This window comes from Rhipicephalus microplus, chromosome 2 (genome assembly GCF_043290135.1).
Source record: "Rhipicephalus microplus isolate Deutch F79 chromosome 2, USDA_Rmic, whole genome shotgun sequence".
NCBI classification, from domain to species: Eukaryota; Metazoa; Arthropoda; class Arachnida; order Ixodida; family Ixodidae; genus Rhipicephalus; species Rhipicephalus microplus.
In genome coordinates, this window is record NC_134701.1 from 221,094,270 (window position 1) to 221,115,744 (window position 21,475).

Here is a 21,475-nt window from a genome sequence, read left to right on the forward strand (position 1 = left end):
CATGTAGTGACATTATTTGCAAGGACAAATACACACAAGGCCATCTATTGAGCAACTCATATACTAGAAGTGGCTACATAATACTACTACCAAAGAGGAAGAAACGACCCACACCCTAAAGAGCTTCGGCCCTCAAAATCAATCTTTCCTCTACAGAATCGTAGTTGGCCCTTGGAAACCATGTATTATATACAGCTTGCATTGTCATGCTTTTAGAACGTGTGGGTGCTGCAACGCCATGAGAGTTCTCAAATACGTAAAATTTTACTAGTTATGATATCATGCCAAGGCCTTTAAAACTCACTTTAGCATCGGGAAGACGCTGTCATTTCCAGTTATTTGCGTTCCTTTTACGTTAGTTATGAGCTGTGACAAAGCTGATCCCTGAATAGCGGCGCAACAGAAATTCGCTTAGTTTTTATTATTACCGAAATAAGACGACGGTATTTTCTGCAAGCTTACCCCCTTTTTCATGATTGGTACATAGCAAAGCCCTTGCCTTAACGGTGTAATTAAAGCAAAGCTAACTAAAATGAATTCTTCGACAGAACACGACGTGGCGTATTCTATATTATGGCAATTTTTTTTCGTCGGGCACAATTCATGCAAAAAATACCACCCCCCTCAAGCCTCAAATAATATTGCAGTGGAGGTTGTCACGTGTACCTGCAGCTGGCTCAAAATGTTAAAATTTTAAAGTAATGTTGTCTTTAAGGTGGAAAGTAAAAACCTCTTCGTTCTCATGCAGCAGCCCCAGATTGGCGTCATCGTTAGAACCTCACAGGACATGTCTTGAGGCAGTTGCTGTTACTGTAACAGCTCATCGATGACAGGGGGGTTTGTGAATACTGCGGTGCAAGTACTTGAAGATCCCTAATATTCACGACTTTGCACTTTCGTACTAACAAGTGAGTAGAAAGATTATTTTCCCGGTACATAGCTCAGAATTTTTTCTGCGTTGTTTAAACTTCCTTTTAAAGAAATCTGCAACGATTCGTATGAAACCATTCCACATCATAGCACAAGACAAATGGCATAATCATGCGTATTAGGAAGCCGTTGACTGTTGCCGGAAGTGAAAGTTCGTTAAAACTCTGTTTTCCGTTCGATCTCAATCTCCCACCAAATGACTAGGTACTTTGCTTGATCGGCTCGTGTTTAAACTGACTGAATCATGCATCATTACTCGCTGTTTCTACGTTGAGTGGCGTGTTTTTACTGAGCATTCCTCGAAGTTATGTTTCTTTCGTGAAACAATATTCTCCGGAAGGGGCAATTACTACGCAATAGATTTCACTGTTGCTGTGCAGAACGCTGTCGCCGGAACTGAACGCGCATTTATGCAGAATGACAGAGATTATTTTGATGCTAGTTGTTTCTAACAACGGCTGGTGATGGCGCTTGGAATGAAAGCTTCCTAAAGGTCTGCCCTCTTTGAAACCGACACCATCTTTCGTGCTCAGATGAAGGCAGCCTGGTTAACGATCTAGCAAAGCGCGTGTGCTCGAAGGATTATTCTGACTTCTGAGCTCTTTTTTTTCTTCTCGAAACTGATGCTCGTGCTAGGGTGGTATACAATGACGCTGCCATATCCGCTGTGGAAGCAGGTTTTGTTTTCCTTGTTTCGCGCATTTCTGCACTTAGTCGAAAGCTTCATTGCTTCGTTAGCGCGTTCTCGAAGGCCACCGCTGGGACCTCATAACTGGCAGGCGCCCCGCGTCAGCCGTCGGGGCCCGGACTGGTGGAGCCCGTCTTGATCGGCAGAACAAACAAAGTTGTTGCCTACTTCGTTAATTCTTCAGCCGGGTTATTATTAATGAACCTGTGTTCTGGTACGGGTCCCCTCCTCTTTTACCCTCGTTCTTTTTCTATCAAGCTCCTCTCACTCTTGCCTAGATTCACCAGATACCTACAACCTTTTTCTGTATATGCACCGTACCAGTCCTTACGCTAAAGCTACCACTTTCTTTTTTTTCCCTCCTTTTCGAGTTCGCTACGTCCGAAGCTGCTTAGCGCATCAAAAAAAAAAAAGCACGGTACATTTGTTGGTATTTTGTGGGGGATCAAGCCGGAGAGCTCGTTAACACACTCAAATAATTAACCTCGGGGAATTATTTGCCACACCAGGGTCATCACTCACAGGGTGGTGCTGTACGGCGAATACGCCCGAGTGCGTGGAAAGAAGACACGCATGGCGATTAGGGTCGCATTGCGCACTCGCTGCAGCATTCGTTTATTGCTTGTTTTTCTTTTTCCTCAACCTCCACGCCCCTCGTCGTAACGCAGTGGAGAGGATTTTCGTTTCGCTATCAGCTCCAACGTTCTACTTTTCACTGGCGTCGTGACTACAACGTGCCAGTAGGGTCAGCACGCCCCTACTCGTGGCCGTTCTGCGTAACGTGTGCCCTCCCCCTAATGCTTTGCAGGCGGCGCGTCAGTGACGGCTGGTTTTTTCGTAATGAACCATAAATCGCCTCGAAAGGCCGCCTTGCGGTGTGCTACAGCCACGGCAGGGGTTCCCTAACCATTGTTCCGCCTACACATCAGCCTGTCCCACTTCCTCGCCGCGGCGTCTATAACGATATTTCATTAGCAGTAAACCTACGAACTGTAATCGCAGAAACGCGTCTTTAACCATAGCATTAAGGACAATGTAAAGGGGACAAACAACAAGCGTTGCGCTCGGGAAGGGTGTTCAGTTCATGGAGCAAAGGTTGTATGTTTGTAGGCACGTTAGAACACTCATTATACCAAACAATTGAGGCTTTGCGAGCATATAGTTTGTTCTCACTAGTTATAATACGGCTGGTCTTTACAAACTAGGGCCAGGCATTCTTAAAAAAATCAAAGAACGCTGAATTTGACACGGGCTTAATTCAAAACAGTAAAGAGCACCTGCGGTAGTTTTAGAATATATTTAAACTTCTCTGACGGCAAGAAGCGACATTATTGTCGAAGATGTCGTAATTTTTTTCGTGGTTGTTGCAGCATGAACTTTGGAGTACGCGAAAGAAAAGTTAATCTTCTATCCCCCACGTGAGCGCACCGAAAGTGTGGACGTAGAAGTCTACACGTCATCTTCAGTTTCTTTGGCAGAGCCCCCCCCCCCCCCCCCCACATTCCGTCAAAAGGTTCTCGCCCTCCCTGATACGAACTGTGACAGCACTATTTATGTGACGAAGGCTCAAGTATGTATAGCGAAGCGGAAAGCTCTGCAGGTGGATTACAATATCTGGAATAACTATAAAGCCATGCGTTACGCGAACCAAACAAGCGTCTCTCGTATCTCGTATCTTCAGCCGTGGCTTCCGTGACCAACTACTGGCTTGCCGTTGCCGGAGCTAATTGGCAAGCGAAGCTTCAGGAGCGTGGATGTTACAGATAATGCGGCATACCAAGACTGATTCAATATCCTAGGAAGGCCTGCAGCCACAGTCTTTGTCAAATATATATATATATATATATATATATAAAGAGAGAGAGACAGAGACAGAGAGAATTTCAAATCCATTGTTTTCAGTCACAGCCAAAGCTCATACTGAATTTAATGCACTAGAATTTTGTTAGCAGCGCCGAGTCCCATAACATTCCGAGACACTAGATTTTAATAATGAAAGTTTGAGGCATGGGCGTGCATTTTCACTAAGGAAACGTGCCGTAGCTTTGCGGCATTGCAGAGTCACAACAATTTTAAAGAGCTAGTTCGCTCGATGAATGTAGCCACATGACATTTTTATACGCTCATACTATGAATACGTCTAAATGTTTATTGTCCATACATGATCGGCTTATTTTGTTGTGGAGTTAGGCGCTCGGGGGACCTATCGCTGTTCTCTGTTACAAGAAGGCACCAGCATCCAGCAAAAAGAGATTTCGGCGAAGACAAAAAAAAATAAACTGTGTTATTGGGAGAGTGTTCTAATATTTGAAAGCAGCCAAGCCTGTTTGTGTTTCCTTAATACACAAGCCTATAATTATTACTCTAGCATTGTGTGTGAGAGGGTCAGGTTCGGGGTTAAGGGGGAGAGCTGTGTAGAAGGTTTGAGAAGCAGAAAAGAGAATTGAGAAAGTTCTTCTTGGCAATGACCGTAAAAAAAGTAGCTTGAAAAATATGATAGCGCTGGACACAGGTGCTTATCTCTACTAACTTTATGTGAATTATAGTTATTGCCCTAAAACAGTTTTTTTTCATGTTTGTTTTAATATACCTCTCAGGGCCAGATACATTACAGAGGAGGAGTGGCAACAACACTTTGACAAAAACAAAGAGAAAAAAATCAAAATAATACAATAAACAAATGTGGGGGAAAACGCATATAAAAGTGGATAGCAAGACATGAGCCTTAAATGAGTTTAGAAGGAGCCTGAGTATACATCTACAAAGTTACGGAACTGCTCATGGTGAATAATGGTCACAACGTCCGCGAGAAGGCCTTTTCAATCACGAGAAGTTCGTGGTAGAAACTGATGATAAAAGCTTGCAGTATTACAAGGAGCGAGTTCGAATTTATGACGATGGTCTGTGCGATGACTCAGGGATGAGGTGATCACGTAGTGCAGGATGATGATACATTTTATGAAACAAGGCAATTCGTGACACTTTTCTGCACGATGATAATGATTGGAAGGAAAAGTCTTATTTTAGGAAGCTAGATAGAGTATGATATTCTCCAAGATATGCTACAAAAACTATGAATTTTTTTCTTCAATGAATAAAAAAAAGCTGGGAAAAGCATTTCTTGTCAGCCATGCTGGTTCTACGCAATAATAATAAATTGAGACTTCAACTTAGTGTGTCTATCGTTCAGTACCGGATGATGCTCTTGCGAACTGCTACAGCCCAGGTAACATAATGACGACTTTGGTCAGTGGAGGTTGTCACGTGTACCGGCAGCTGGCTCAAAATGTTGAAATTTTAAAGTGATGTTGTCTTTAAGGTGGAACGTAAAAACTTCTTCGTTCTCATGCAGCAGCCCCAGATTGGCGTCATCGTTAGTACCTCACCTACCGATGAAACATAACTGATGAGCAGAGGTGGCTGTTAACAACAATGTACGTCCCAATGAAATAATAAATAATAAACTTGCCTGGCCAATACATGTATTTGTGTAGCTAGTTCAATACTGATGGTTGCTTCATTATCGCATATCATAAACAGCATGAGAGCAACGTGCGAATATGGCGAGAATAGGTCAATGTTTACAGGTTCATGCAACTGTGCTATCAGCCAACACATTTCATGCTTATCCTACTCAAATAGCTTATGTGAATAAAAGATACCACCTGGCAGTAAGTAGCATTGTCTATATTCTTATAATTGTGTCATTTCAGGGAGCTATGCATGAAAATATAAATTTCAGCTGTTGATCGCGTGGAAGATACTTTTCAATCAGTTATCGTTTTCTTTGAAGTAGGTGAAAACGCCCATGACATTCAGCTGTTATATGCCATTCCACGGACAGCCTACCCAGAAAAGTACGAAGCTCCAGCATGAATGACGAAAACTATGGATGGCGCTTGAGCTTGGACTTAGCGTGACAGCGTAATCGGGCCTCAAACGCAGCCCCTTTTGAACTGCTAGCCTGACTTCGGTCTTGGGAGCGTGGCTCCACCACGCCACAAGGAAGTGAATTTTCGCATATTTAACCTTGACCGTTTTAAACTGCTTCAGAATGACCACTGCAAGTACAGTTGTGCAGGGCCCACTACGGTGTACTTTTTCCATTTGTAAATTGGCAAAAGGTTCACTACGTGTACGTAACGCAACGCGTGAACTTACGCAGCTGCTCACTTTGTTGTTGATGATGATTGAACATGTCTCATCCCTTTGTCAAAGAGTGGGCCTTTAAAACATCCACTCGTTCAATTAGCATGTGTTCATGCCTGCCTACTTTGTTCGCTTCTACCATGCAATACGGCATACATTAATGAGACTCTTCATAACATATGACATTCCCGTATACTGTTTTATTTTTCAAAGATGTTCTAAAGAAAGGCGTAACTCCGTGATTAAACGCCTGCTTGCCTTGCAGAAGGCCTGGGCTTGATTTTCGCTTGAACCAAGAATTTTTATTATCCAGCTAATTCACCTTTTTCTGTTTTTTTGGTCACGAAGAACGTGCATTTTTTTTTATCTCAACCAACGAAACCGACGCTGACACCAGCATTTTCGCGAAACAAGCTCTTTAACGCCATTGCGTTAAAACTTTGCAGTTGCTGCCACCTGAAGTGCGCGTTTTAAAATAGCTGCCTATCAACGAAACCTAGATGGCCGTAGCGCTATAACATCACCCAGCAAAGGTTCGAAACTTACATGCTGATGCTTCCCTGTGAGCTAAAGTATAAGGCTATCAACACACATTGCTGATACAACATACACTATCCCTTTCCTCTTCTTCTTTTAATCTTCCCCATCCCGTTTACACGTGTAGGGTATCAAACCGATTATCCGAAAGTAGTTGGTCTCCCCACATTTCTTTCTAAATTATTATTATTATTATTATTATTATTATTATTATTATTATTATTATTATTATTATTGCTGATGACTGCAGTGACTACTTCTGTTTAGAATGATGGTGCTAGTTTTAAGCGCACGTCATACCTGTGCCCTCAGTCTTGACGCTGAACACTTGGGTGGGGTCCCCTTTTCCGGCGTCATTGAATGCCTCCATATAGAGCTGGTAGCGTGTACCACACCGTAAGTTCTCCAGCACGATGCTCTGCTGCGTTCCCGGTACATGTTGCTTGACCCAGTCATTTTGTTCTTTTTTGTAATGCGGTATATAGCCTGCAAATGCAGTAAAAAGCATCGTTTCAAGCATGTATATTCTTGCACGAAAAAACAGGTTCACTTTGAGAAGAAATCTACATAGTGTCTGGCTCTTATAATGAATGTGATCTCGGTAATATATGCGTAAAGTATGCGATGATATATGGCTTGCTAAAGCAGACAATGAGCGTCTGCTTCTCAACAGTACAATTGATCCTAGACATTGAAATCCACTAGGAGAGGCACTAAAAGGCGCAATGTTTTACATACGCTGGAAGTTATGTAATGCAATAAAGAGCAGCAGCTTACAGAAGACAGCGTAGCCGTTTTCGTCACTATCTGTAACACGTCTTCTCTTTGTGTTTCCACATATAAAATATGACTTTCTGTTTTTTAAGTATTGGGTTTTTTTCTTCTATAAAACTTCCATCTTTTATAATCGTTGCTTATGTTCATATTTAGTCTGACTTTTACACAAACATTTGTATAATATAAGCACGTCTCAGAGAGATCTCTGAATGGGAAGGCATTTGGCTTGCTTATCAGCTTTAATGACTCAAGCAGCTAATATAAAATAAAGACTGTGAAGCCCTTCATGTAAAGTTTAACTACGTGCAGGGCTATTAGATGAGAATAGGTACTCTTCATGATTGTTAGCTGAATTTGATCACTCCCTAATGTTTACACCATGCTAATAAAACAAATGTTTCACAATTCGTCGTACTTTACAATTCTGAAGCAGCTCAGATGATACACAGATGCATAGGTAGCTTATGTTTGTCTATTATACAATAATATGTAGCAGGGTATGCGTGTGAATTAAGGGATTAGTTTGGTCCAACGTACATAAGTGTACAAACGTTTGGAAAGAACTTATCCGCGAAATTCCAGTGACCATGTCAATGATTGCTCCGCAAATTTGAGGTGAAAAGTCTCTGTCAAATTGTCTTCATAACTCACAATTATATTATATTTCGTTTCATAGATATAACGCAAAATGTAGTTGACTAACAAAACTAAAGACAAAGAAAGACGCTTCTCCATAACTGTGCCAGAGGGCTAAATTATTATTTTTACAAAATTTCTTCTAGTTCTCTTCTGATACTTTCCTTTGTCAATAACCAATGATTAAGTCACTGTGCTTCCCAAATTTACATTATTCCTTGAGTCACCTGATTATTGCATGGCTAATGAATATATATCTAAATTGAATGATAATTATTCAGACTAGACAAGAAAGAGTCAATATACATCTAAACTTCTAACATACCAGTGCCAGTTTTGCGACGAACATATACAACAAAGACGCTAAGGAATAGCAAAATTCACAGTTTTCGTACCTGTGACGGGAATGTCGGGCGGCTCCCACAGCAGGTGCACCGACGTCACCGTCGTCAATTGAACGCGTATCAAAGGAGGGCTGGGCGGATCTTGGGGTGGAACCATGCCGAAGGGACAAAAAAGAAAGGACAACATCGCAAAACATCAGGCTCTAAAAGTACCCTTTTTTGTTTTATAAAGAAGTAGTCATTAAGCACCCAGCTTCCCCTGTCTCGTCTTTCTAACAAGCATCCGCTTTAAGTGTGAAGCCTGAGCGGCAGCGGGACGCAAGCGTCGCTTAACAATGCATCATAGAGATCCCCACACCGAGACTTTCCCGAAACATCAGCTGCGTCAAAGCACTCCTATCTTCCTTACCAAGCATCCAAGCATCTCGGCTAAGCGACGCTCTCAGTTCATTTCCTGAAGGCTAAGAGAAGATGGCGGAAGCGTGAAGGAACCTTACCGTTTCCAAGCAACGTTCAGTGGAAAGGAACGCTTCGGATGTTGTGTCGCACTAGAAACGCGCGAATGTAGAGAGTTTGATAGCAGAAGCGTCAGACAAGGGTATGCGCTTCCAGCTCGGAAGCGATAACAGCTCTGGCGCGAGTGTAGAGCGAAGGTCTTTTGAGGCTACTATCCTTACTGTATGGAATCTTTCTGCACGCAAGGTAACATAAGTTGCGTCCCAATGCGGCCTTTTCGCTCTATTATATCTCTTCCTGCAACTCTGTTTCCCTCTTATCTTGACACGTGTTCTCCGTTACAATAGTTAAAGCTGTAACCAAGAAAGCATCAGCAAAGCTGAAGGTATTTGCTAGGCTGGCGTGATGCCATCACAGAGAGTTCCAATAGTATAGCAAGCGTAGAAGAATAAGTTGCCGAGTAATACTTTTATTTTCAACGTTACGAAATTGCCTTCCTTTTATCTAAACAAGAGTTCCAAAAACATTCAGCAGGATATCAAACACGGACGCTTGCATTCTGTTCCCGATGGTAACTATCAAGACAAAGAGTTGAAGTCGGCATTTTTTAGAGATTGCTGCATTAAAGTATCTCTGAGTGTTAACTTTTTCTCGAGAAATAAAAAAATAAAGAGCAAGTTTTCATTGTCTGCCTTTCCTCTCGCGTTTCATGCACCCTACTACTAAATAGATTCGTTTCATTGATCGCACGCATTCTTGTTGAAAACACAGGCTTTATTTACTTTGCTTCATGTAAGCCTATTTGGCCATTCTAGTGACGCAGGTGGTGCCATGTAGCCGTGCTCCTAAGCTGTCACACGGTGATGCAAATGCGACGTAGTTCGGTCTCTCAGTAGTCATAAGCCAATGAGCGCATCTTCACGCTCGGCGACGGCTGACTTAAACGCTCGCGACATCACCGTCTTTTCCGCCATTGCGACCTGCCACTCCGCCGCCTATAGTCGCTGGAATGGTCGAATTCATAAGCATACATCAATGCTACGTGAATAATAAAAATGCATAGGACCAACGCATTGTTGCACAGAACAGAACTCCGGAAAACTTGAGTATTTAATCTAAAGCGAAAATACAGCAAAAAGAACGATGAGTTCAATGCTTTTACTTTAATAACAACATCGACCATTATTATTATTATTACACTCATAGGAGATCCCACATAATCTGAAAATAAAGTTACAGGTATAGATGGGCTGCTGTTTTTCACCAGCGTGGCCCACGCTTTATAAACTGCACAATATTGCATCGCCAACGTTATCGTGATATAATATTTGAATGTTTCCACGACAACTGCAAATATAGAAAGAGTAGTAGCTAAATGAATCAGTACGCACAATTGCCAGTTTACAGAGAAGGTTTTACTCTTGAACTTAGAACTGCATACCTTCTGAAATTACCTGCTAATATTAGCGCTAACCCACCACGATGACGTAAAAAATTACCACCGTGTTCACGTCTTTTTTATGCACGCTAGCAAATGTGTATACGCAAATTGCGGATGCTTGGCCCTCGTGACACTACTTGGTTTTATGACATCACTAAAGCAAGGAGTACTCAGTAAAAATAAAATAAATTGCACTTGTTTTGCAATAAACGTTGGCTGTAAGTCCAGCACCGTGTTTTCTTTCCTTTTCATTCGTGCCATCTTTCGCGCTCTTTACTCGCCGTTTATACCCTACAGCACCAACCAGCTCAATCAAGCTTACTATTTATTGCTTATAGGCAACTTTTTTGTGTTTCGAGTCTTTTTTCAGGCTTGGATTCATTGTGTTTATATACTCTCATTATACCAAGGAGCAAACCGCGCCTAAAGGTCGAACAAGCATCTCGGTTACAGTGCACTAGAGGGCTTTTGGGTAGTGGGCTCAGAAAAGGTTGTCGGCTGACGCGTTACGCATCGACGCCGCGAGGCGGCGCCACTGCTGCATCGAATGTACGCGTTGGCGGCGGCCGACCTCGAGCGGCTATGCGAACCGCGGCAAATTGGCGCAGCAATTACTATTCAACTGATTTTCGTTAAGAATAGCTCTTCCCGGAATGGCTCTTCTCGGTTGTGGGAAAAAAACTCCGACCAGCTACCGCTAAGCAATTAACTATTAAACCCCGCAAACAAAAGTTAGCTGTTGGGGCGACTACAAGCTGAGATGGCGCAAAAAAAAAGCAAGGCCCTCATAACCGATGCGAACTTTTTATTTCACAGGTAAAGCAATACACTCAGGAGCAACGACTGATCTTGCCGTGCAGTTTCTTCTTCCTGCGATCTGCTCGTGACCGATTCAGTCCTCTCACATAAAAATGAAGTCTTCTCAGAACATAAAACTTTATTAGTTCAGCTGTGAGGTCATCTTCATGCTGCGAGCAGCCGATACAGTCTCCAAACTGCGACTTCACTAGTGACATCACATCAAGAATGCTATCACTCCACAGCATCTCTTGACTGAAATGCACAGTGAAGATATCTTCTAACTGCTTCACTGCCTCAAACACTGCCTGTGAGGGGTACACCAATCCTCCCTTGTCACACATTACCATAAACTGGCATGCTTCGTCTTTGTTGTTGACAGAGCTGTCCAAAAGACTACCTCTGCACTCCTCGCAATTTGCTACGGTAAAGGAACTTGCGAGCGACATACCCTGCCATATAATGTACGAGTCGGCTGTCACTCCTTTGTTCGATACACGCTTTGTGATAAACAGGAACCCTGTGGAGTAGGCGTTCAGCTGAAGCCAAGTCTCCTGACTCAATGAACTTATCAAGCGTGCTAACACTAGTCTCTGGAACACCAACATCACGTGGACTCAGTAGAGAACTTAAATCCTCACTACCTTGCACTTGCTCGGCATTACCTGCACCAACTACCTTAGCAGGATTGTAGAAAGAAAAACAGTTGACGACAATGAAGAATTGTGTCAGTGTGGGGTGGTTGTTGGAGCCGAATGATTGCTTGATAATTCCAAAAAAGTTTTCCAAGGGGTCCTGACTCAACCGAGATGTCATAATGTACTTGTATCCATGCACTGCAAGGTAATCCGATAAGTGAAGGGTGCTCGCTATTGTCACCTTCAAACCGTCGGCAGTTGATTTACTTAAAAGCCCACTGCTTCTTTTGCCTTTTCAACGTTCACTGCACCGTGCATGCATTTCTTTTCTGCTTTCACATGAGTTTCCCACTTAGACAAGAAATCTAGAAAGTCCTTCAGCAGTTGCACACCCTTAGAGCCAGGACGAAGAGCTTTTTCGGGGAAGCGATCAGGCTGTTGATGAGTCTGAAAGATAATAAGTACATAACTGCAATGTTTATTTTTTTCTTTTATGTGAACAGCAAGAACAACAAGAATGATAAAATCGACACATAAGTTCTAATTTTCATCCTTATTTGAAAAATGACAACGTTGCGTCAATCTTGTCCCATGGAGGCTCAAATCTGCCTTTGTAAAACTGGAGGCCAGTGATCACAAGGTTACCAAAAAGCTGAAAGGCGTAGTTCACTCTCATCTTTTCAAAGTTGTTAGGATTTAGGTGCACAGATGTAAGGCCAGGCATAGCTTTCAGGGTGACGTTGTTGCAATCCATTTCGTACGCTTTCTTTACAGGCTCGATGGAAACCTGAAATAGAAGCACTATATATTAAGACGCGGATTTACATTCTTCAATTGTACTTAATAAACATGGCTTTAGAGAGCAAAATGTTTCTTCAAGTTGTTTTTGTCAAAAAGCCCCCCAAAAATTTCATGTGTCACACAATTACAATACAAAATCATGCCACATACCTTGCCATTTGGAGTACTCAGAGGGCCTTTGAGGAGTGTGTTCCTTACACATTTCTGCAGATGGGGAAAATCCGACATGAAGTGAAGGTAACGGTAAGAATCAACGGGGTGCTGAAGCTTGCTGGTGATCTTGCCCGACTTCACGCCGATTCCCAGGATGTCCCACATCTTCCTGTTTCACGCTGCTCTATCGCAGGTTACAAAATCAACAAATGGTCCGCTGGCTTCTGCAAGTATTTTTGCTTCAATCAAAACTTTTGCAATCATCTCTCCTTTGACATTGGAGCTCGTTGCAAAGGCGCCAATAACCTGATTTCATTTTCCTGTCAACGGAACGAACATGACAATCATGCCGTGGTCACAGGGCACGTTTTGACCATCAGTCGTGAAGGGGCCCATGTCGACAAACCCTTCGATATGTCCAGTAGAAGTTACTGTCAAATGTTCGGAGAGCTTAATTTCATCAACCAAGAGCCCACCACGTCTTCTGAAACTACTGATGTGTGTTGTCTTTTCTTCTAGATTCTTCAGCACCTTCTCATTAAATCCAAATCCGCTTTTGAACAGTCTGAGGTATCGCTTCAAGGTACTTTTACTTGGAAGGGAAATAATGTTGTGTTTGCGAAGGTGCTCATAGAGTTTCGCACTCTACATCTTCACGAAAATACACTCTAAAATCCAGTCTTCGGAGTAGACATTTCCCTTGGAGCTCCTTTACTTCGCAGCTAAAAAACATTGCATGACGCACTGTTGCTGTTTTGGTGGCAAAGTTTCAATCTGAGCATGAAGTACGTCTTCTGGTTTCGAGGCGCTTACCTCCTGCATTCTGCGGAGCTCGTCCTTGAGGTTAGCTGATCGAGACGACAGCCTCCTGATCTTTTGCCTGGCTGAACGGAGCTTCTGAGAAGTGCTTACGACATGCCTCCTGACTGACCTCTTGAGCCTTGACTGCCTCATCAAAAGGGCCTTTCTGAGGTATTTGCAAGAGATGCATGCTTGACCTGAAAAACACAGTAACAAAATGAGACATTGCTGACGTAGTGTACACTCATCTAGACTAACATATTTGATGCTGAAAGCTTAAGCAATTATACAATAATTCACAGAACCAATTAGTGACAATGAATCGTACCTTCTGATGGCCCTTTTCCTACGCAGCGCTTGCTGAAATAGGTGCCTTCGTGAGTAGTCACTTGCTCCTGCAGTCCTCTTGTCAGTTCACACTTCTGCATGCTTTTTTGTTGACAAGCCACCTTTGAACGCAGCGTACAAGTCAACGCTTCGTAGAACACCCTCGGCTTCTCCAGGTCCAGCGATGTGTCCTTTTTCTACCATTCGACCCCAGAGGTAGGCAGTGTAGGCGACGCCGGGCTGGTTATCCTCACCATCGTGTGAAAAGATAACTACTCTCTCTGATGTAATTTCATTTCCACCCATTTTCAGCTTGCAGTCGAGAGGAAATGTGCGATCAGTCATACGATGGCAACTCCAATATATGGAGGGCACATTAAGGGCCAATAGATCTTCGGGAGCGGATGATGCCCCGCAAACAGTGGGCACAGGTTCTGACATTACACCAGTCGAGCAGACACAACTTGAATCTAAATTGCCGGCTTCTTCATGGGCGCAAATTCTGGATCTCTTCGTGGCGACTGGGGAAGGGGCGTTATTGTTCAACCTTTTCCTAGGCGGTCGCGGCTGCGTTGCTTTTTTTGACAAATACGCCGGAGCGTTTGGCAATACCGTGGGTACCGCGTCAGGGGCGAGCTCCGGTTTCCCACGCGGGATCTGCACTTCTTCTCTATTCACAACGTGCACATAGTCTGTGATAATACACGACGGCTCAAAATGAAGCTCACACACGGCACATGTTTCGTCCAGGCTCTTGTCTTGCCGGTGCAAGTTGCACTCCCACAGTTTTCGCTTCTCTTCGTCTTTTGGCACAGAAAACAGGGACGGCTGCCGACCTTTCGTCCACTCGTACCCTGTCTGGCACCCCGGGGCAAAGCAGTGGCGTTGCTGTTTCTGCTTCGCCATTTCTGCTCAAACCTCAAAAAACCAAACGACACCCATGCACACCGAGAGCTGTTTACGCGCCGAGGAAGCCGATGCCACCGCTGCCGCCGTTCCGCGGCTAGCCGCTACTGCCAGCCCACGCGACTGAAGCGCCGCCGCCTGCATCCGAGACTTTCTACATTCGCCGCTTCGTTGCTATGCATGGCGCACGCGGATCCTGGACACACTACCCAAAGCCCTACTCTAGTGCACTGTATCTCGGTGCCACCATACTCTCGGCACGACCAACAACCTGTCGCGGCATCTGCTGACAGCTTCCAGAAACCAATCAATATTTTCTGAGAAGAACTTTCGCACAACGCACGGAAGACGGCGCTTCGGCTGTTTCTTGATTCAACATGCTTCTTTCTTATGCTAAAAAGTTAGCAAAGCGTTTCCCTAAATACATGGTGAGCGTATATTTTTGTTACAGAATAGTTTATTATTTATATGTAGGGTTTCACGTCCCTGAACCGCCATATGATTATGAGGAACGTCGTAATTGAGTGCTCCGGAAATTTCTACCACCTGGGTTTCCTCAACGTGCACCCAAATCTGAGCACACAGGCCTACAGCATTTTCGCCTCCATCGCAGCCGCCGCAGCCGATATTCAACCCCGAGACATGCGGGTCAGCAGCCGAGTACCTTAGCCACTAGACCACCACAGTGGGGCCTACAGGGTGGTGAACACTGTGTTAATAAACCTTGCCATCGTGCTTCGTGAAGCAGAATACAATGAAATGTTTAAGAAATAAAGTGCCTTTTTATGCCTTTATTACTCTCAAAGATAAAAAAAGTATATTCCATAAGTGTATATTTTTTCCGCCTGATTGTTTTGTTTTTATATGAGGGCTCGCTACTTATACAGTATTTATTAAAAGTTTTAAATAGCGTTGTAAAGTGGCGTGTAGTTGTTTATAAGGGAACTATTTAATATAGAAGTTTATTGCTGCTATTACTGTGCCTACCTTGATCTTGTCACATCAAAGTATAAAAAATAAAAAATAGAGCATTACAGACTGCATATTTATACCAAGAAGGAAATATTTTATTTTGCAGCTATGTACACAACTGTTGAACCTATTTCTCTGATGACTTATTATTTTCTTTCTTAAGAAACTGTTTGACAGCATATTAGGCTGAGCTTCTGTAATCTAAGCATGGGCAGATCTTTATAATTAACACAACACGATGAGTTTGAGGTAGCCAATGTACAGACAGATGTACTGCATATGCCTGAACCCCGAGAAACGCTTCGCAAGGTAGCTACTATATCAAAACGTCATAATTTCCAAGCGAGCTCCTCCAATGGCTACAGAGGGAAATAACGCAAATTTTGCTCAAAGACATACCTAACATATTATATAAAGCATTTAAGGAAAATATTTTCCGGTTGACAAGCGTAAAAACTATATCCTCGTTGATAAGGTAACTTCAAGCATATTCAGCCGCTATGTTCATGAAAATAACTATACGTGGTGTTTTATGCGCCACAACCAAAATATGATTATTGTACGCGTCAAAACTATGATATATATTTAGTAGAGATATCCGGAAATTTTGACCACCTGGTGCCATTTCACGCGAAGGTCACGGGGTTGATCCCAGCCGTGGCGGTCACATTTCGGGGGAGGCTAAATAGTAGATGCCCGTGTACTGTCCCATCTGAGGGCACGTTAAAGAACACCAGATAGTCAAAATTTCTGAACCCCTCTACAACGGCGTTCCTCATAATCATATCCTGTTTTTGGGACGAAAAACAAAACAGTTTTATAATAATAGGTAATTACAATGATATCACAAAATACTACTACATGGGGGACAGAATGGGAAATTATTCCACTCCGTATTTCCCAAATGAAGTTCACCTTCAGTGTGAAGTTAAATAAAAATTAGCACGAGTGGTGGCATTATTCGAATCAGGCACATGCTGACGGGCTGTCCCGTTAAAATGGCCGACAGTGAAAAGAATGGCTTAACTGACAAATGATGTAGCGAAGCTTCTCCTATCAAAAGGAAAGTAAACTTATCCAGCTATCCGTTCAAATGTTTATCTCTGTCGATTTTCTTATCAAGATCAACAACGTACTGTCCAAAAGGTCCACAATACCACCGTAAGGCTCAGCCTGATAGTACCGACGTGGACGAAGCGCACCTCGGTCTGAAAAGACCGCGCTTCAGGACCTTAATAGTGTTAAATGAACGAAAGAATGAATGAATGAATGAATAAATGAATGAATTAATTAATTAATGAATAAACGAACGAATGAATGAATAAATGCCTAATGTACTCGGTGTTGAACAAAGCAACTAAAACGCACACCAAAAGATAAATGAGACCGAAAATTATAATATATTCACAATGTACACCATGATAGTCTGAGACGTACCACTGGGCTAAGGGGTTAATCATGACAATGGAGAGCAGCACAGATCAGCACCAAGGACGGCGCAGAACATAATAGACAAATGACTGTGTAAAGTTCACCGATAGTTTTGCGGGGTCATAGGGACTAGACAAACACATAAGGCATCTGCGAAGAGCCTCCTTCCGGCGCTTATGTTTGTCATTATTAGGTTCTGGTTTGTCATGTACGCTGCGTCAAGCTCTTCTACGTTTGTCTTAGTTTATTTTTATCCGTCCTAGTTTCTTGTAGCACTGAATTTGCTGCCAAAATTCGTGTCAAATGTGTTCGCAAAAGAATATCACCTGTTTGGGCGGGAACCGCACATTGTAGGTGTGTTCAGGATGACCGGTGAGGGAACTGCCATCGCTAGCGACGCCTCCACCGCCACCACCACCTCCCATGGTGGCGTTAGGGTGACCTCTGTGCCAACCGCCCAAAGGTGAGTCCGCATCACCAGAGTACACCGATATGTGCGTGGTGGCGTACGGAGAAGGGAAGTAGAAGGGGTCGCCACGTGGGGCCTCGTAGACCTTCTTGCCGACGGACGTCATTGAAATAGAGTCGCCCTTCATATCACCTCCACATGCACGTTCTGCAAAGTTGCAGTAGAAAAAGAGAGGAAAATGTATGAATAGGCGCAAAGCCATCGAAGTCAATCAAGGCACGTTACCTGCTGGTTCCGCAGTGTTAGGAAAAACAAGTTGCTCTCCAGAAGCAAAAAATAAACAAACTGCGAACCAAATCCTGAACAGGTGCCATCGAAGTGAAACATCGCAGTTTGAAGAAACAACTGTTTTGTTTCTCAGATCCATTGTATCTAATATTCTCAAGAAAAACCTGTGCAGCTGAGAAACTGGGTGACTCACAAAATATGTTCATGCTAGAGTTGTTCTTAAGAGGAAATCTCACGTTAGCCTGATGCTTGGCATAGCATCATCAATTGTATGTGAATTTAAACGCTATAAAAAAGAACGTGATTCCAGCACTTGGAGTATTATCGCAAAATTTATGGGTCATTTTGATTACCGCTTCATCAAAATTGAAAAAAAATTTGTCAACTGCTGATACATCATGCGATGGGTGTTTTTTGAAACATTATCGTTTTCATAACAGGTTCCTCATTTTCAAAAAGACAGACTCTCTAATGTTTGCTAGGACTCAGCAATAACTTTGCGATCTCCTGAACACAAACGCATGGGTACTCGATTTTGTTTTTATAAAACGTTAGACAATTCATCTTTTTCACATGATTCGGGAAGTTGTAAGCACTTCCGGAAATTATTGGTAGAGTTTTGTACCATGCTTCCTATGGAAGAACGTTTGGGTGAGTTAGGATTCCATTGTTTTTCAGGAACCATAGCACACTAAACGAACACCAGACAAGATTAACACAAAACAAGCGCTATCTTGTGTTATGCCAACTATAACAAGTCCACCTTAACTATGATCTTGTGAATTGCCACGAAAATAAAAAAGAAGAGAGTGAAGCTAACTGCAGATGGCACCAGCTAGAAAAAATGGTTCGACAAAACCTTGCATGGCCTAACAGAGACTGTCCACTTGATCTTTCATCTCATGGCAATTTTTTCCGGTCTGTTGAGCTCCGTCGAAGGACCTATGCTAGTTTGACATGAAACAACCTCATTACTAACTGGCCAGCGGTACTGGTAAATTATTCGTGTGATGATTGGCTTACATAACGTCATGTGATTCATGAGCAGACCTAGAACTGATTCATGAGTTTACCGGAAACTTCAGCCGTGGCACTGTAGTCGTGAGTTCTGGTACGGCGGTTGCACATCATGTAAACTACGGCGCCGATGACCAGCACAACGACGAAGGCACAGATAATGGGCACCACGAGGGTCACACTCCGAGGAAACGCCGTGCTCTCTTCGGGGTGCAGAGTCATTGGTGGTATAGTGGCTGCACGGAGACAAAACACAAGAAAAACTGGTTAACAATTCACCCTTGTGATCGGTGAAGTGCACGCTGAGAAGTTCCTGCAGACACGCGATATTGAAGGGGCAGCTGTGGGCACTGTGGTGAGCATGCCGCGGGTGAGGGAGGTAGTGACATCTGCGCGCGTGACCTACTTGGTATCACTCCAACACCTGCGGCGAGGGGAACGCGTTGTGGCGTGTTCGTACGGATGAACGTACGTACGGCGTTACGCACGTGAGCCAAGGGCTGCTTTACATATAATAAATCATAGTTCCATCGCTGCGTCTTCGTCGTTTCTGTTAACCGCCGAGTTCTTCATAAGCAGCTTCATCCTCGGCAGTGCTGGTGGTGCGGACTGCCACACATCTACCTATATTCCATTAGGCGAAGTCTGTTCACGTGAAACTGAACCCACGTCGTTTCGCAATTCAATCGTACAAAAGTGCGCGAGTGCACTTAATGATTAGCTAGCGAGATATTGTGATGTCATGAATTGGCCCCTATATTTTGAATATGTCGGTTTATACCAGATTTGTTAATGCTACATCACATGACTGGCAGGATCGGCCTGTGGCTTTTTAACAGACGCCTTCCATGGGCACCACTACCACCCTATGCCAAAACTACTACTATTCTTACTACTACAACTACCACTGTTGCTACTGTGGCACAAGCTATAAGCAAAGATGGTTTCGCTCATGTGTCCTTCTAAGCGAAAAGTAAAAGCAGACATTCCAATCATCAGAACCCACCTCCACCAGCTGTGAGCGTGGCGAAGACGAACTGCGCCTCGGTTGAGCCGGCGTCGTTGGAAGCGGACACGAGAAGGTGGTACCACGATCCCGGATGCAAGCCTCCGAGCACGTAGGCATCGGAGGCAACGGCATCGATGGTCTCCGGCACAGCCGTCCAACCGCGCTCTTCCCGCAGCTTGTACTGCAAAGTGATGAAGCGGATAGGGCAGCCGCCGTCCTTCCAGGAGCGCAGGTTCAGCTGCACGGCGCTGGAGTTGCTCGACAAAAGCTCGTTTTTCTCCGGTGCCAAGGGAGCTGCGGGAAGTGAGGAAGTACATTAATGAGGAGACGCAAGATAAAAAGATGGCAAGATGAAGGTTAACATCAGTACCAGCAAAACTGGCTTGCTATCCTAGACTGAGGAACCGGAGGACTGACATATATAGAATAGAAAGGAAGCAAAAAGTGTAAAGCACATGATACTGAATATGCATGTATGTGAATACATAGGACAAAAGAAGACAACGACGGTAGTAACGCATTTGTAATAAGTTTCATGAATAATCAACTCGTTCAATTATCTATACGTTAAAGAGAATGGGTGCATGTATTGGCTGAGTTTCATTGTAGTTATTCACAAAGGGGAAAAAGGCGCATTTTCTTCTCCTCTTGGCGTTCTTAAAAAAAGACATTTAGACATCGTGCAGGACACCGTGATCAGAATGCAGAGAAACAGATTCTATTGAAGTTCTCGGAAAATTGGTTTTATAAAATAATAGAAAAATATTCGGCAGATCCCACGTACTTGAGAATCAACGTTATGCGAAGCATGCGGAGGAAAGGTGACCATGTTGCAATTTTTTTTTCTGAGCGACACGCCATAAAATGACGCTAAATACAAAATATTTCACGCACCGACATATGTTGAAGAGTTGCAGATGTTTATACAACCAGTTTTCCACTTGTACAACGATGTTAGCTGGAAATGAGTTTTAGCAACGCCAGACGCTGAGATGAAGCGCTGATGCTCGCGAACATGCTGGCCCTTGACACTGCTATTTGAATCAATTTCAGCACATGGAACCTCACCCCAATTAGCATTTACCTGACGTGACGGCTGTATGAAAGCAGTACTTATGTAATGTTTATATAATTGGGTAGGCAGCACTGCAACCACTATTGTTGTTTCATGAAGATTAGCGTCTATTTGAAGAGTAGTTCCGAGATCTGGCGTAGCTTTGTGGTAGAATGCGTGACTGCCACGCAGAATGCTTAGGTTTGATTCCTGCAGGGACCATGAAATTTATTATTTGCATTGGTCGGGTGGCCAACGCTGCCAATGTCAGGTTTTCATTAACACTGACGTTCATATTTTGCCTTCGTTGGGTCGGCGCTACCGATGTCGGGTATAGCTTAACGCTCGCGCGTTAAAGTTGCACATGTGTGTTTTCGTCGCACCTGGGAAGATAATAAGTGTCAATCATCTGTGGCACATACCCACTTTCCAGCGGCACTTACCCGCCCGTTAGTATGTACCATGGTCTGACAGGAAGTGTTTCACGGTGTACGCGACAGGATTGTGACATTATTCATGTCTTGACCAGCACGTCATATTCGTCAAACCATCTTACCCTCACATGATGATTTTGGTTCACGTCAAGTTAAGGGGGTGACCACGAGCGCATGCAAGCGTAAGCGGATAGATAGATAGATAGATAGATAGATAGATAGATAGATAGATAGATAGATAGATAGATAGATACGCTCGAAGTCACTGAAGATTGCTAATAAATGCTTCGCATTTAAAATACTGTGAATTTGATGTAAAATGTGCAAGGTCGTGAGCACTGCATGGTGTGGTATTCACACATACTCACCTGCTCGTAGATGCGGTACGTGGTACTGCGCTGCAGAATGTTCGTGATTGACCCAATTTATAAAAATATCTATTCTTTGTCGGGGGCGAGAGCCAACGGAAGGGCACTAAC

The 21,475-nt window shown here is 43.5% G+C and overlaps 2 protein-coding genes across 2 annotated transcripts in view; both read right to left on the minus strand.

The window, feature by feature from the left end:
• Positions 1-21,475, minus strand: part of LOC119186595 (cell adhesion molecule Dscam1) — a 350,150-nt gene that overhangs the window by 82,241 nt on the left and 246,434 nt on the right. Inside the window, exons 20-26 of the mRNA XM_075885810.1 lie at positions 19,506-19,802; positions 18,556-18,735; positions 17,112-17,401; positions 11,674-11,841; positions 10,944-11,064; positions 8,113-8,202; positions 6,605-6,790 (exon numbers count right to left, since the gene is read on the minus strand). Of these exons, the coding sequence (XP_075741925.1) occupies positions 6,605-6,790; positions 8,113-8,202; positions 10,944-11,064; positions 11,674-11,841; positions 17,112-17,401; positions 18,556-18,735; positions 19,506-19,802 (1,332 nt within the window). The remainder of the gene's footprint in view (positions 1-6,604; positions 6,791-8,112; positions 8,203-10,943; positions 11,065-11,673; positions 11,842-17,111; positions 17,402-18,555; positions 18,736-19,505; positions 19,803-21,475) is intronic.
• LOC142774984 (uncharacterized) lies at positions 10,747-14,531 on the minus strand. Its single transcript, XM_075876160.1, has 3 exons — positions 13,478-14,531; positions 12,346-13,346; positions 10,747-12,181 (listed from the first exon to the last, which is right to left on the minus strand). The coding sequence occupies exons 2-3, from the start codon at positions 12,511-12,513 to the stop codon at positions 11,948-11,950; spliced, it is 402 nt and encodes a 133-aa protein (XP_075732275.1). The 5' UTR covers positions 12,514-13,346; positions 13,478-14,531; the 3' UTR covers positions 10,747-11,947.